Source organism: Lepidochelys kempii, chromosome 13, assembly GCF_965140285.1.
Source record: "Lepidochelys kempii isolate rLepKem1 chromosome 13, rLepKem1.hap1, whole genome shotgun sequence".
NCBI lineage: Eukaryota > Metazoa > Chordata > Testudines > Cheloniidae > Lepidochelys > Lepidochelys kempii.
Window position 1 is genome coordinate 27,865,112 of NC_136392.1, and position 14,590 is coordinate 27,879,701.

At 45.7% G+C, this 14,590-nt stretch overlaps 1 protein-coding gene across 1 annotated transcript; it reads right to left on the reverse strand.

Moving 5' to 3' along the window:
- Positions 1–5,658: 5,658 nt before the first annotated feature.
- Positions 5,659–14,142, reverse strand: LOC140897169 (perilipin-3). The gene is made up of 8 exons (XM_073309555.1): positions 14,087–14,142; positions 12,693–12,768; positions 12,061–12,256; positions 8,008–8,090; positions 7,222–7,453; positions 6,490–6,680; positions 6,116–6,241; positions 5,659–6,027 (listed from the first exon to the last, which is right to left on the reverse strand). The coding sequence occupies exons 1-8, from the start codon at positions 14,140–14,142 to the stop codon at positions 5,659–5,661; spliced, it is 1,329 nt and encodes a 442-aa protein (XP_073165656.1).
- Between the last annotated feature and the right edge of the window lie 448 nt (positions 14,143–14,590).

A 14,590-nucleotide genomic window follows, 5' to 3' on the forward strand; every position in this document is an offset into this window, starting at 1 on the left:
GCCTTTGTGGTCCACTGGGCCTTGAAAAACGAGTGAATAATACCCTTTCTGACTGATGTATTCACTCACTACTTGGGGAGGGGGGGCAAAGTATGGGATGTGGGTGCCACTTCCCCACACCATTTGGAAATCCCATTTTCTGGGACCCAGCAATAATTTCCAGAACTTTTGTGATGGCGACCACCCATGGGTAAATGGGAGTGTTGTTAGTTTCACAAACCAGCACCATAATGGGCCCAACAGTGGACATCCCCACCCACAAGTGGTTTGTGACTGAACCATAGCTGTCCAGCATTGCCAGCTTCCAGAGGGCAATAGCCACCCACTTCAACACCTGTACGGGTCTCCAGAACCAAGTGGTTTGCCACTGTAGGGTAGAAGCCAACTTCTCACAGAGCTCCAGGAACATCTGCTTCCTCATTCTGAAGCTCTGCAGCCACTGCTCATCATCCCAGGTTTCCAAGACAACGTGATCCCACCACACCGTGCTGATCCTCCTGGCCCAGAAGCAGCTGTCCAATCATAGATATACAGTCACAGCACCAGCAACCTCCTGCGTTTCTCTGTCATATAGCATCAGTGGATCAGTCACTGTCCCAGTCTCTCACTTTTGGCTTGTGAGAAAGGTTTGAGGCCATTCAACCAAGGTTCTTGCAGGTCATGTACTGCATCACAGGCACATTTGTCCTGCAAGAAGGAGCAGTGGCAGAACCACATCATCAGTCACTTGCTCCACGTCTTCCACTAAGATGGGCAGGGGAGAGCAGTGAGTGGGAGCTGTCATCGCCAAATGTGTGAAGGCATCTGCAATACCACCAGCAGCAAGGAGAACCCTAGAACATCCCCTGTGACACAGATACCACCCTGGAAATGCTAGCGCTGACCAGGTGTACCAAAAATTACAGTGTGGATATGGGTATTCCTGGGTCCAGAGCATATACCTGTGTCCACCACAGTATATCTGGACATTCAGCACAGATATAGGGTACATGGGCGAGCATACCCACACTCCAGTACCCATGTCCAGAGGCCAGTGTAGATGTAACTTTAGTGCCTTCCACAGGAAGCCATCAGGAATTTTTACAAGGATTATTGAATTCAGCCTCCCAGCCCCCTTTTTGAACATTATCTCCACTTTAGAGATGGGGGGATAGCAAGACACAGAGGCTCAGGTCCTTAAAGATATTTAGGCTCCTCACTTTCATGGAAATCAATAAGGGACTGGGCCAGAGAGATGAAGCCATTTGGCCAAGATCACATGGCAAGCCAGTGGCAGAGGTAGAAATAGAATCCAGACCTCCTGTGCTTTAATCACTAGGCCATTATAATGTTCAGTAAGGAACCATTTAGTTCCCCTACCACGGCCTATTACCCCACCCTTGCAGCCTTTATTGGTCAGGGCAGACCATGTTTTATTTGTCTTGCTTTCTCAAGCTGTCAGTCTAGTGAAGCCCACCACATGGCTTTATAAAGACGGAGAAGCAGCTTAGCTGGGAAGCATACAGAGTATTTAAATGGTTTGTAGATATTTATCCCCGTTCAACAGTTGGCAAACATGCCAGTAAGGAGCCTTTAGACCCATTAATTTTCTGTAGTCATAGTATTATCAGCAGCTCTGGCTGAACAAAGAATATATTTCGATTGTTACAGGTAGGTTGTGATGGAGTGAAGCTGAGCCTGCTTGTGTAACTCACACACCTTCTGGGTGTGGTGTTCTGTCCCATCTAGTGGCACCGAGACCAGAGAGACAGAGACAGAGTTAATGAGTCTGCTCTACAGCGTTACCTAAAACGCATATGGCTTTTAGGTCATGCAGTAGAGGCTCATGCACTAAGCTCCAGAGGTCCCAGGTTTGAGCCCGCCCACTGATGACTGGGGTCTGTTGGTATTACACTTGCTCCCTTTTTTTTTTCTCCTGTGCTGGTTCCTGATCTTAATAATACAGACTATAAACTAGCATGAGAGAGCATGGCAGACTGGACTACATAGCGAGGAGAATGAGAAACTCTAGTTACTCATGTGAGATTTTCCAGTGACCCTCTTTTGGTTCTCCTCCAGTGCAGCCAATAAAATCTGGACATGAAGTGAACGAGGATACCAAAAAAAAAGAAAAGAAAGGGGAAAAGTTGCCTCATTTCCCAAGTGCAGTCCCTCTTGTGCATCAAATGAGGCAGGAGTCCTGTTGAAAAAAAGTGCAATATGACCATGTAACTAGAGCCTGTATCGCAATTATGACTGAGCAAATAATTTTTTTTTTCAGTTCAATAGCTAAACCGAAAAACCTGGAAGAAAATTCACTTTGTTTCAAACCAAAACAAAAAACAGAAAAAATATTGTTTGGGTCAAAATGAAATGGCAAAATAGTTCATTCTGACATTTTTTGAAACAAACTGTTTCAACATTTTGAGGGGTGGAGTGGGAAATCAAGGGATTTTTTTTTCCAGATGAAACAATTCACACAACTAATTCAAATTCATTAGTTTTGGTGTCCTGAAAAATAAATTTTTGATGAATTTACTATTTGCCAGAAATCTTTTTCCCCAAGATGGATAGATATGCACAAAACAACCTTTCGTCTAGCATCTTCAAACTTAAGAGCTTGACTTTTCAACTGTAACACTATTCTCTCACTGTAGGTTTCATACAGAATAGCAAATAAACTAAGGAAATTACTTCCTGCAGTAAGTATAGGGAAGTAGCATATATCATATTCTAGGGTGGTAACTAGATAACCATCAGCTTTTTAGTGATGACAACAGTAGTATTTCCGTTATGAAGATCAACCATGCCTTCAAGGACATTTGCTTTGCATTTAAATAAGTTTTGTTTCACAGAAATTTCCCTATGCTCTCAGCTATCTCAGGGAAAAGACTAATTATATATAGCTGCTCCTTTGTTGAGCCATTATTCATATTGATAGCTGCATCCTATCTTGCAACTATTTTCCCTGAGCAAGCTTCTGGAGTAGTAGGTCTTATCAACTTCCTAGAGGTTTTTGTTTGACTTTCACATCATCCTTCTCAGTGATGACCTATTCTTTGCTCCTCATTTTCTCTTGCTCTTACTACATATAGTTTGATATGGAAAAGACCATTTCTGTCTTCTAGTCCATCTCTGTAAGCCTGCACAAACTCCATCTCCACAATATAGCTTCTGGTTTCATTTACTCCAGGTTTGAAAACTTCATTCAGTCGCTAGACAATTGTTTTTTTCAGAGCTTAACTAAAAGTGTGTCCCTCTGATTAGACTAAACTCCTCGGGGGAGGGATGGGCCAGGTCCATGTCTAGCAGGATCATTGCAGTTTTTAGCTCTTAGTTGCTACTAGGTTCATTCCAGTTGCTCTGTTTTCCTTGTGAGAGTTTTCAATGGCCGTCCCCATATTAAGCTTTTTCATTTTCTTCCTTTTACAGTGGATGCATCACTTACTGCTGTCCTGAAGTATTGCTCCATCCTTGCGTATGACTTTGAGAGAACTCTAGCTACTCATCCTCTAGCTAAACTTCAACAAACAAAGTAGTGCATTAAAGGACTTAAGATTGTAAAGTCAAATCTTCAAGTTAGGAAATGTCCAGTTCAAGGATGCCTGGCCTCTCCTGAAATGCCAATGGTGAACTTCTGCTGTTGTATTCAGAAGTAGTTACTTAGCCACTCACAAAGAGATTTTTAACATTTGTAATGGTTAGGTTACTTCTCCAAGATATACTGAGCTAGCTTCTCTTCCCCCACAAACTGGTTAAACCTTGCCATGTGCCACAATGGTGATGACCCCACCCAGTTTGGTCCCACGTGATACTTTAGTTCTTTGCCATGAGAGGACACATGAATTCCAACAGATGGAGTTGCTTAGGTAGCAGGCAAGAAGCTGTGCATTTACAAGAAAGCTTCACTCATTCATCTTTTATGGGTTCCTCAGTTAGGAAAGATGTTACCTGCTGCTGATGATTTCTCTGCTTACTGGAGTGTGAAACTACGGGTGAGAGGGAGTTCTCTGGGGTAAGTGATGTAGTTCAGGCTGCCCCTATTCTCTCCCCTGGGGGCTTAAAGTATTAAATCTACTTCAGAACGACATTTGCTCTTGCTGTATGGGAAACAAGCACCTTGGGGAGAGCAAACAGTCTTCTTTTAGCTCGGTTGACTTGAAGAGGTGAAAGGGGGACCCAGCCTAGAAAACACAGCTGTGGAGTGGTAGCAGCAGGGTCAAGCTCAACCACTGCCCTAGTAGATACTGCTCTAGCCCTCCTGTGTTATCAATGTGCAGAAGTGACACCTATGCTTGTCAGCCTTAGGGTTGACAATTACCAGTCAGTGCTGACTAGGACCCTCCATCATGTGTTCAATAAGCAGATGGTTCAGGAGACCCACAGAGTGGTGTTGATGCAGACAAAGCACTTCCCTGGAGAGGAAAGCTTGTGTAGTTTTGTTTCTCCCCCCACCTATGAGAACATGTAAGCATACAAGTCGCGCTTCTTCCTACCTCCTAAAATGTGTGCATGTAACAGCAGAGGAGCCAGGAGTTGTTAGCACCCACCCTTAAGCACAGTTAGTTCATCCTGATTCAGGAAGCACAAAAGTCATTCCCCTCCTCCTGCCAGCTGCATAGTGAGTGTTAGAGGTAGGCTGCAATGTCTCACACTTTAGACTTCCCCCACACTGTTCACCCAGGTTTCAGAGTAACAGCCGTGTTAGTCTGTATTCGCAAAAAGAAAAGGAGTACTTGTGGCACCTTAGAGACTAACCAATTTACCCAGCCTCAGCAGCAAGCAAGGTCAGTCTAACAAAGGAGCAGGGCTCCTGCTCCCAGCTTAACAGAGGGTTAGGGGAATAGTTAGTGAGACATGGAGAACACTCAAGAAGCACAGCACAGATGTTGAGACTTGAAAATAAAATAGTTTTCAGTAGAGCTCTTAGTCACATCTTTTCAGGCAGCTTTTACATTTTGGACAGCCACCCAGCACCAGCTTTGTTTCTTTGTTAGAGTTAAATGCAGAGAAGTGTTGCAATACACCCAGTTTACTGCTTAGAGTATAGAGGAGACTAGATATCAGCGTCTCAGGCTCTAGCCTGAAAGACTACTGCACTGGAAAGAAATCCTCTGGAAGTTTTTGCTCTAGACCCCTGCATAACAGCTGTCTGTCAGGCCATAAAAATAGAACTATTAATTCAATGTTTACACCCTCCACATCCAGGAAATTTGTACTAGGCTATGAAATAGATCTAGAAAATGCTTGAAGCACCACTGATTGGGTTAGGTCTCCTAGTACTCTATTCCTTCCCACCCAGCTTTGATTAAGTGAATAGCAATACAATACACAATTGATATGTACCATTTGCATGGAGAACCACCTTAAAAGGTCTCAAGACTAAACACTAAGGGACATTCCAGCTTAAGGGGTATTATCTAACCCATGGCACTGGGTAAGTGTGGGTGAGGGAAATGTAGTTCTAGAGCCCACACAGCTCATCAATACCACTTCAGTTGATTTCCTGCAAGATTATGCTGCGCTAGGATTCTATAGTAGGCTTGGATAGGTGGACTTTCAGCCTCCTCTTGGAGGAGAACTGCAATTTTATGTGACAGCAGGTTATTCTTCCCCCATCAGCTGCCTTATGACTAGAAAAGTAATGCTTGTGTTTGACAAGAATGCTAGCAGGGTTCTCTAATCTATCTCCGCCCTACAGTCTTCCTGGTACTGCAATTCTGAAGAGGTTCTGCCACAGAGGGTAAAGGGTCCCACTAGCCAGGACAGGTGAGCCTTATGCACCACATATTCAAATAGTTCATCCACATACTCCTGGGCCTTGAGCAGCTTCTGCTTGCTGCAGGTCAGGATACTGGTGGACAGGTCCTGGAAGGAGTTGGCCTTGGAGAAGGCAGCATGGACCTCTTGCAGATTGTGATGAGCCTGCTGCGTCTTGTCCTGAACACTGGTAGGAAGGCCTTGGACTAGAATCACTAGGTTCAAGCATATGGTCTGCAGCTGCTGGGTGATTCTCCAAGACATGACCAGAACAAGGGTATCTACCTGCTGGGGTAAAGCAAATCAGTGTGTGTTTGAGAAGATATTAATGGGCAGGATAGAGCACCACTGCCAACATGAGTTAGTATTCAAGTACCTCTGGCTGTGCAGAACCATTGTCAATTACTGCAAGCTCCTTCTTAGTCCATTCCAGCCACAACTGGTGCAGCTTCTGCTGACCCTTGTGTAGTTTCTTACCCACACTCTGCTTGACAGTCTCAGTCTGAAGTGGGGACAAGAACAAGGTGTTTTCAAACTGTACTGTAGGAGGACCAGCCTATGAACAAATGGTACCAGTACAGACAGTCTGCTGGACAGAAGTGTCAGACATGGCTCTTATGGATATCAGAGAGAGGATTGCAGTCATGTAGGTTAAGCCAGAACAGAATGCTTTAGAGGAAAGTTTTGTGGTTTGCCCTTTGGGGCAGGGTTGTCCCAAAAAGCTACTAGCACAGATTAAGGATTGCCTACCAGATCAATGGTGTGCTGGATCTGAGAGAGGTTCTCCTGCATACTCTGATGGAGCAGTCTCACTTTGCTCACAGATTGCAGGTAAGTGTGCTGGCGGAGTTCAGTGGCCAGAGACCCCAGACGCACAAAGTACTTCTGCTGCTGTTCCACAGAAGCCACCTCAAACCCCTTCACAGATGCTGCTAGTTTAGCTAAGGGAGCGAAGAGGATACAATTTAGGCAGCCCTGCCAGTGCAGAGGCTTCAGTCAGCAAGACCATGGCTATTTCAGAGCCCTTATTAACATCTGGGTCAGCAGTCTTTTCCCTTAGGAGTACAATCACCAGGATAGGAACATGGGGGTGAAGATACGTCAGCTCCCTGGAAAGTAGGTGTGCTCCCATCTAAGTGGTATTTGCCACTTGCTTGGGAGCCTCCCCCTGCCTCACTACATTCCATTTCCAGTGTCATGTAGGTTGCCCAGAAGAGAGACTGACTGGAGATTCAAGGAATTAGTTACCTTTATTGATGACCATTATCTACATTTGTTTCCACAGCAGAGTCTGGGAATCACTCCTCTGGATACATGTATTTAAGTAATGTTTTAGCAACCCTTTAGTCAGAGTAATAGGATTGAGACCTAGATTGTTGGCACATGAGAGAAAACTAGTGCAAGGGGAGTCTAAGACTTATGCTTTGGTTTGGGAAGTCCAACAGCTATGGTTTATTAGCATCATCCAAGTATTTTCCCAACCTAGTTCAGCATCTGTGATGGGGAGGGAGTGATCCACCAGGTCTACCGATTTCCCCTGCATGGCTTCTGCTCCACTCACAGTCACAGGCCCCACTCTGGAGCCCATGACTGTGCTCATGCCACTGGTTACTGCTGATTTTGCTGCCTGCATGGTCTTGTCCAGCACCTCAGTCACTCTGCTGTTCATGGCATCCCTGGTACCTGTCACCAGCTCTTTGGCATCCAAAAGAACCTAGAAAAGGTCAAAGGTAATCACTTCATGCTACTCAACATCCATGACTATTTCAAGGCGGGAACTAAAGTTACAGGATAGAAGCAGATGTGACCCCTCAAGGGATGCTCGCAAAGAAGACACCAGGTCAATGGAGTAGACACCACTGAACTAGTCAGAAGGCCACAGCAGGGGTCAGAAGAGTACAGCCTCTCTGGAGAGAGGGTCATATAAATCTCCCCATTGTATTTTTCATTGAATGCATCCGATGAAGTGAGCTGTACCTCACAAAAGCTTATGCTCAAATAAATTTGTTAGTCTCTAAGGTGCCACAAGTACTCCTATTCTTTTTACGAATACAGACGAATACAGCTGCTACTCTGAAACCAGTCTACCCTAGTTAGTGGTCTCAGTTTAGCCATCCAAGTTTGGAAGCTTTGGCATAAGGTATAGCTAGCTACAGCAATGAGGAAGTGGTCAGTTCCCACCATACCCAGCCTTGAAACTCAAGGGATTGACAGCATTTAGCTAAATAGAAATATTTAGCAGACCATGGCCCTCAAAGAGCTAGTTACCTTATCAGTTAGCTGTTGAAGGATTGGCAGCTTCTCCTCCAGCTTATCCAGTCCTTTGCAGGCAAATTCATTTGCTGCTGCAACTGTAAAAGTTAACACCATGAATAAAGTTTCCCAAATCTTTGTTTAAAAAATTAACTCTAGTAGCGGAGAGTCCTTCCCGCTCTTTGATTTTCTGGTTCTGCAATATCCTTGCCATAGGCCAAGACACAGGCTCTCTTCTCAAGTGTTAGCCTATAGCTATTGTGGGAAGTGTGTCTGATAAGAGAATGTCTCTCAGAGACTTTCCCTTTCTCAATTATATTTCATGGACAAGCTTCATTTATAGAGTCATTAACCAACCCCAGGAAAAACCTTAACTTGGCATCCCCTTTCCTGTGAGGGGAGCCTTTTACTATAACCCAGTGCCAATACCACATGTAATTACTCAGTGGAAACATCTCCAGACAAGAGATTCTAAGCATAATGCAAGACCTCTGTTGTGACCTCATTCTTTCCCCAGACACGGCACTTGTTAATGCTGACTATTAGCAAGTGTTACTGAGGTTGTAATTGAGGTTTTCATTGTACCATGAGGGAGATTACCGTGTAGTACATTTCCTTATCTGTCAAAAGCAGAAGGGAATTTACCCAACCTTAATCCCTTAAGACTGTTTGCTCACAGCTTCTTGTTTTAATATAGAAAGTGTAGGGGAGTTCTAAAGGCATGGATGCCTCCCACCTTCCTCTGGTATGTGGGGATATGCAGGGAGCCCAGCTGTTTCACCTCTAGGCTTTAACATCAGTGGTGTCTAAAAACCAAGAGCAGGGGGGAAAAGCCTTGCAGATGTTGCATCTGGTCTGTTGGGGCAGCCACAGGTCCTCAGAGTCAGTGTGCAATCTTCAAAGGCTAGAGAGCTGCCAGTGCTGGAGCCCAGAGCTTCTCACCCAGTAACCCTAGATTTCACTCCTGGGCTAAGCAGTGGTTCTCACTTCACTTTCCTAATGACAAGACATGGGGTGGCCACCTTCCATGATGGAAGCTGCTGACTGACATCCAGTTGGAGACAGAGCTCGCTGTGACAGATTGGTCTCAAGAATATTATGGGAAATTGGCCTTATTGTATTACGTTTATATGCTATTGTGGGCCAAGATTGGACCTAACCTCTCAAGGGGGAAATGTAAAACCTGGAAGTTTAAGGGGGGCTATACTGAGAGTATGCCAGCCAAGTCCAGACTTTTGGGACAAGTGGATTTCCTGGAGAAGTCTCTAGGTGAAGTTAGTCACAGCTACGGAATTTGCATTATGCAAAAACCCACCACTTTGGAGTGACACCCGTCTGCCGATCGTACACTTGAGCTTCTGATGTTACCTGTTACAGAATGCCAAATAGCTGCTCCACTCCACCTTTGTTCTGGTTTGGGATCTGAGATGAATTAGTAGCCACAGAGGAACCCACCCACGATGTTTTGAGGACTAAAAACCTATCAGAGCCCTAAGATGGAGCCGAGGGTGACCTCTGGTAAGCTTGTAGCAGGTTTCTTTTATTGTTTAATGGTTTTTGCCCTAATGCAGTCCTTATTGAGGAAGGGTTCCTACTGCTGCTAGGGTTGCCAGGCAACTGTTTTCAACCAGAACAGAGTTGAAAAGGGACCCTAGCAGCTCCGGCCAGTGCCACTGACAGGCCAGTTAAAGTCTGGTTGGCAGTGCAGCAGGGCTAAGGCAGGCTCTGCTTAGCTCCTGGCAGTGGCTGGCATGTCCCTGAGGTGCAGGTGCAGCCAGGGAGGCTCCGTGTGCTGCCCCCACCCCAGCACTGGCTCTGCAGCTCCCATTGGCTAGGAACTGCAGCCAATGGGAGCTGCTGGTGCAGGCAACGCATGGAGCCACCTGACCATGCCTCTGCTTAGGGGCTGCAGGAACATGCTAGCCACTTTGGGGAGCCACCTGAATTAAGCACCAGCTGGATCCTGCACCCCAAACCCCCGCCCTAGCCCTGAGCCCCCTCCTGCATGCCAACTACCTCCCAGAGGGTCACCTGCACCCCCTCCTGCATTCCAAACCCCTCAACCCCACCCCCTAGCCTGGAGCCCCCCTCCTGCACCCCAAACCCCTCATCTCCTTGCCCCACTCTAGAACACATACCCCCAGCTGGAGCCCTCACCCCTTCCTGCACCCCAACCCCGTGCCCTGAGCCCCCTCCAGAACACAACCTCCCTCTGACCCTGGAGCCTGCACTCCCTCCTGCATGCCAATCCCAGAGCATCCTCCTGCACCCCACCCCAGAGCCCCCTGCACCCCAAACCCTCATCCCTGGCCCCATTCCAGAGCCCATACCCCCAGCTGGATCCCTCATCCCCTTCTACATCCCAACCCCTTCCCCCCAACCTTGCTCATTTTTGCCAGGCTGGGGCGAGAGCAAGCAGGGGTGGGGCCTCAGGGAAGGGGCAGAGCAGGGGTGTTTGTTCGGTTTTCTGTAATCAGAAAGCTGGCAGCCCTAACTGCTGCTTCAGGAGGCAATAGTTAGCCATACCATTTTACAATGGAATTAATGGAGAGGCTGCACCAGGCTATGCTAGGAGTAGCATGTAACAGGGCAGGGTCAAACTGTTGGGGGGGGGGGAATAGAAAGAGGCGGAATCAGGGTATTGATTGAAGGGGATTGTGAAGCATGTGCATTATGCATAAAGATTATCCCTTTGTCAAAAGCTCAGCCTCCCTAAAAGGAGGAACTTGACTAAAGTGCTCTTTTTTAAGGAAAAAAAAAAAGCAAAAAAAACCTGAAAGCCAAAGGTGTGATAAAATGAAGTGTATTGTAACTGGAGGAAAATACTTGCTTTCTAGAAAAGAGCTGACTTAATTTGGCAGACCCCATTCCCAGCCACATCTGTGTTACTAAGTCCTCCAACCACTAGAGGACACTCCCCTGCAAGGTTAAAATAGAATCCAGGAGTCCAACTCCCAGCATGTCAGTGCTGTCTGGCCAATAGTTGTGTAGCTCCCTGGTAAAGTGTGCCACATCTCCCTCCAGTGGAGTTCCCAGAGCAGAACAATTACTCCACTTCCATACTTGCCAGGAGTGTGGGCTGAAGGTTCAAACCCTGCTGATTTCCCCCTCCATGGATTCTCTGAAGGATTGTCCATGGTAGAATTCCTTAGCCTTTGGGAATGGTTAAAGTCATCCAGTGAAGTTTCCTTGGGCAGTTTATACTAAGCCCAAGCTCAAGCATAAATGCCGTGCAACTGGAAACAAGTTGATGGTCACAGCGGTAAGAGTTTTGTTTGAGGGGCAAGAGAGCTCTTGCCCCTTTAACCCATTAACCAAGGACTATTTAGTAGAAAAACTCCAGGTTGGATTCACACATTTGGAGATGTGGCAAAAGTGCCATGAGGTTGAAGCCAGCTTTTGCCAGCTAAACCCAATCGTGGCAGTGCCTGTCATTCACGTTTGTTAGCCATTTTGACTATTTTCCTCCTAGTTACTTTAGGTCATGCATGAGGCATTGTCCCTGCCAAATGAAGGCTTTTGCCACCAAACATCTTAAGGGTTACTCGTGTGATCAGATCTCACCCACCCCTATTACAGATACTTGTTGCACAGTGGTTTTGCAGCTACTTTTCAGTAGTGATCTGGGTTGGAGATCAGAGTTACTCAGTGAGATTCTAGTACTCTGACTGAGTCTTTAGCAAGTACAAACCTGCACTTGCTAAGGAGGATCAAGCTTTTGTATAGTGGAGACAGGTCACCCACTGCAGTAAGAGGTTAGTTGTGTACATGGCCCCTTCCAATCACCTGTACCTCAACCACACATTCAAAGAGAACTGTATTTATAGGTACAGACACTACCCCGGTCAAGCCTAATAATGGTAAGTCTCCATTAGAGCTGCATTGTTCAGATGCTGAAAGACAAACTCTGACCCGTCCTGAGTCACTCAGCTAGATGGAGGGGAGTGGCTTCCACCTAGGAGATAAGCCAGCAGGAGGTTCTCATGTGGGATATTACACAACTGAAGCCTGTGTGATCACTTGGAGACACACACACCCCCATACAGCTTTATGCCATAGTTTACTCACTCTGAGGTTCAAGTTTAGTCAGAACTGGCTGTGCACAGTTGATTGTAGCTTCAGTCATAGTCTTCACTCCTTTAGCTGCCACATCACACAGAGATCTGATATGGGGGTGGCTCTCTTTGGCAGAGGTGTAGGCCATTGAAACCAGATCACAGGCAGAGCTGACTAAAGGCAAGTTGGCCACCCTGCTCACCACATTCTGTCAAAGGGAGAAGAGTCACATCAAGAAGAGATCTGTTGTGGAATAAAGGGAGTTTTGACTGTTCCCCCACCCACACTTAATTCAGAGTCCTGTATAGACTGGTTAAGTGACTCTCCAGCCAATTATGGCTTTTTTATTTGATACATTTAACTATTCAGTAAGGGAATACCCTTGTCTACAGCTGGGTGATTTGAGGGTCTCAAAATTTCAGCTAGAATTAGACCACATGTGCTTCATGGAAAAACAGCAGTGATTTCAGTCACCAGTTACCTCTCCCAAGTTTGGCAGCATTATTCCTGACTAGGCAAGTTTTACAAGGCCCTAGACCCTTGGAGAGATTGCTTATAGACCCTGAAGGGTGCTGCTGCAGATTTGTCTGCTGTCTGTTAGTGGCCAGACAGCTGCTGGGTGGTGTGAAAGGTGGGCTACCAACCTGCTGTGCATGTTCCCTGCTCTCTAGGGTGTCAGCAACAGTGGCTTTTGTTTTCAGACATTGTCTAGTCAGACCACTAAAGGAGGCAAGAGATAGAATAGTTACAAGTCAAAGCTTTAGCCCTTCGCTAGACAGTTTTTGTGCCTGGCTGTGAAAATGGAGCTCAGGATGAAGACAGTAATATGTTCCTCTTCCAGTTTGAAAGGGCTCAGTAGAGCCTCACCTTCAAGTACAATTCATCCATTTAGATTAAATACAAGTGCACTGACGCAAAGCTCTGGTTATCTTACAGCTATGTAAGTCACATTCCTAGGCAATCAATATATTCCAAAAGTGCTCAAGATCAGCTGCTGGAGGAACCAATCAGCCATTGAACCTTCAGTAATCTTGACTTCCCCACCCTACTCAAACAGTTCTGTCTCCTTGTTAGCAGTTATGGGATTGAGAGTAGTTTGACGTCCCCTCCCTAGTTTCAGGGTTAAGGTCTCCATTGATACAAGGAGACAGCTGGTTTGTCATGGGGGCACTACTGAGCAGATCGGAGTAAGAAACTCTCAGGCAGAGCCCTAGCCACTTACAGGCTTTAGGCTAGTAACTAACATTCACAGGACACTCCAAGGGTTATGAGGGGACTAGAATCCAAGCTTGATAATAACTATTGTGCGAACATCAACAGCTCTTCCCTCACCACCAATTAGAGTCTCTAGAATTTGAGGCCAAGTTGATGTGGCAAGACAGACTAAAACAATTTACAGCAGAGAACCATTGCCGGAAGCTACCTTCACACTTCAAGTTATATAAGACAGTTTCCTTCTCATCTGAAGGATTTAGTGTTTATTAGATTAGGACTCCTAATGCAAGTGAGATTAGGTATGGTTTTCATGCTATATAAGGAATCTGAGATATACAAGCCAAACAAGAGGCATTTGGGGAGGCGAAAGCTACGCTTCACAAAGCCTTCAGCTAGTAGCCTTTGCCACTGTTTACTTTAACAAAACTCTTACAATAAAGCAATCTGTTTAGAATAAAAAGCAACTTTCATACCACTTCTAAACATCTTTTCCTTGGATTTAAAAAGCAAAACAAAACCTCTTACCAACAGACTAAAAGTTGTCTCTGTTCAACATCATAGAAACTACCCATCTTCCGCCTCTATGTACAGGCAAGTGATGTCATCATGGGCAGGAATTAAAGGACTGACAGCTTGGGACAGCAATGAGAATGAACCAAATTGTGCCTTGACCAATGAGGGATGGAAAAAGAAGAGCAATTGGGAGAGATACAGACTTCAGTTAAGTTGCAATTGTTCATTCACCTCATGCAATTCAAGCTGATTCTTCTAGTTCTTGGATCCTAATGAGCCAATGGATTTTAAAAATACACAGAGGGCTCACCTAACATGTTTATGGTAATGGCTTCTGCGTAGCAATGTTACAAGTAGCAACGCCATGGCTGAGTTAAGGAGCTTGCTCCTTGTGATTACCAATAAAAACTTTTGCACTCCTCCTAACCCCCCTCTTGTAGAATGCCACTTTTCGCAGATTTTTCTTAGAGCATGTTTTAAATGTTGTTGGTATTATTGACTTGCATCTGATGAAGTGGGTTTTAGCCCATGAAAGCTTATGCCCAAATAAATTTGTTAGTCTCTAAGGTGCCACAAGTACTCCTCCGCTTTTTTGCTGATACAGACTAACACGGCTACCACTCTGCAACCTGTATAACAATGGTGGGTTATTGGGATTTCTGATATGATTATATCTATCTAACTTAACACGGGCAAAAAGGAAAGCAACACAATGCATGTAGACAGGGCCACCCCCACGCACACTAGAAAGACAATGAAGCAAGCTGCTAGATCCAGAGATCCTGTCTCTCACAAGTTGCAGGCCTTGTTTCGC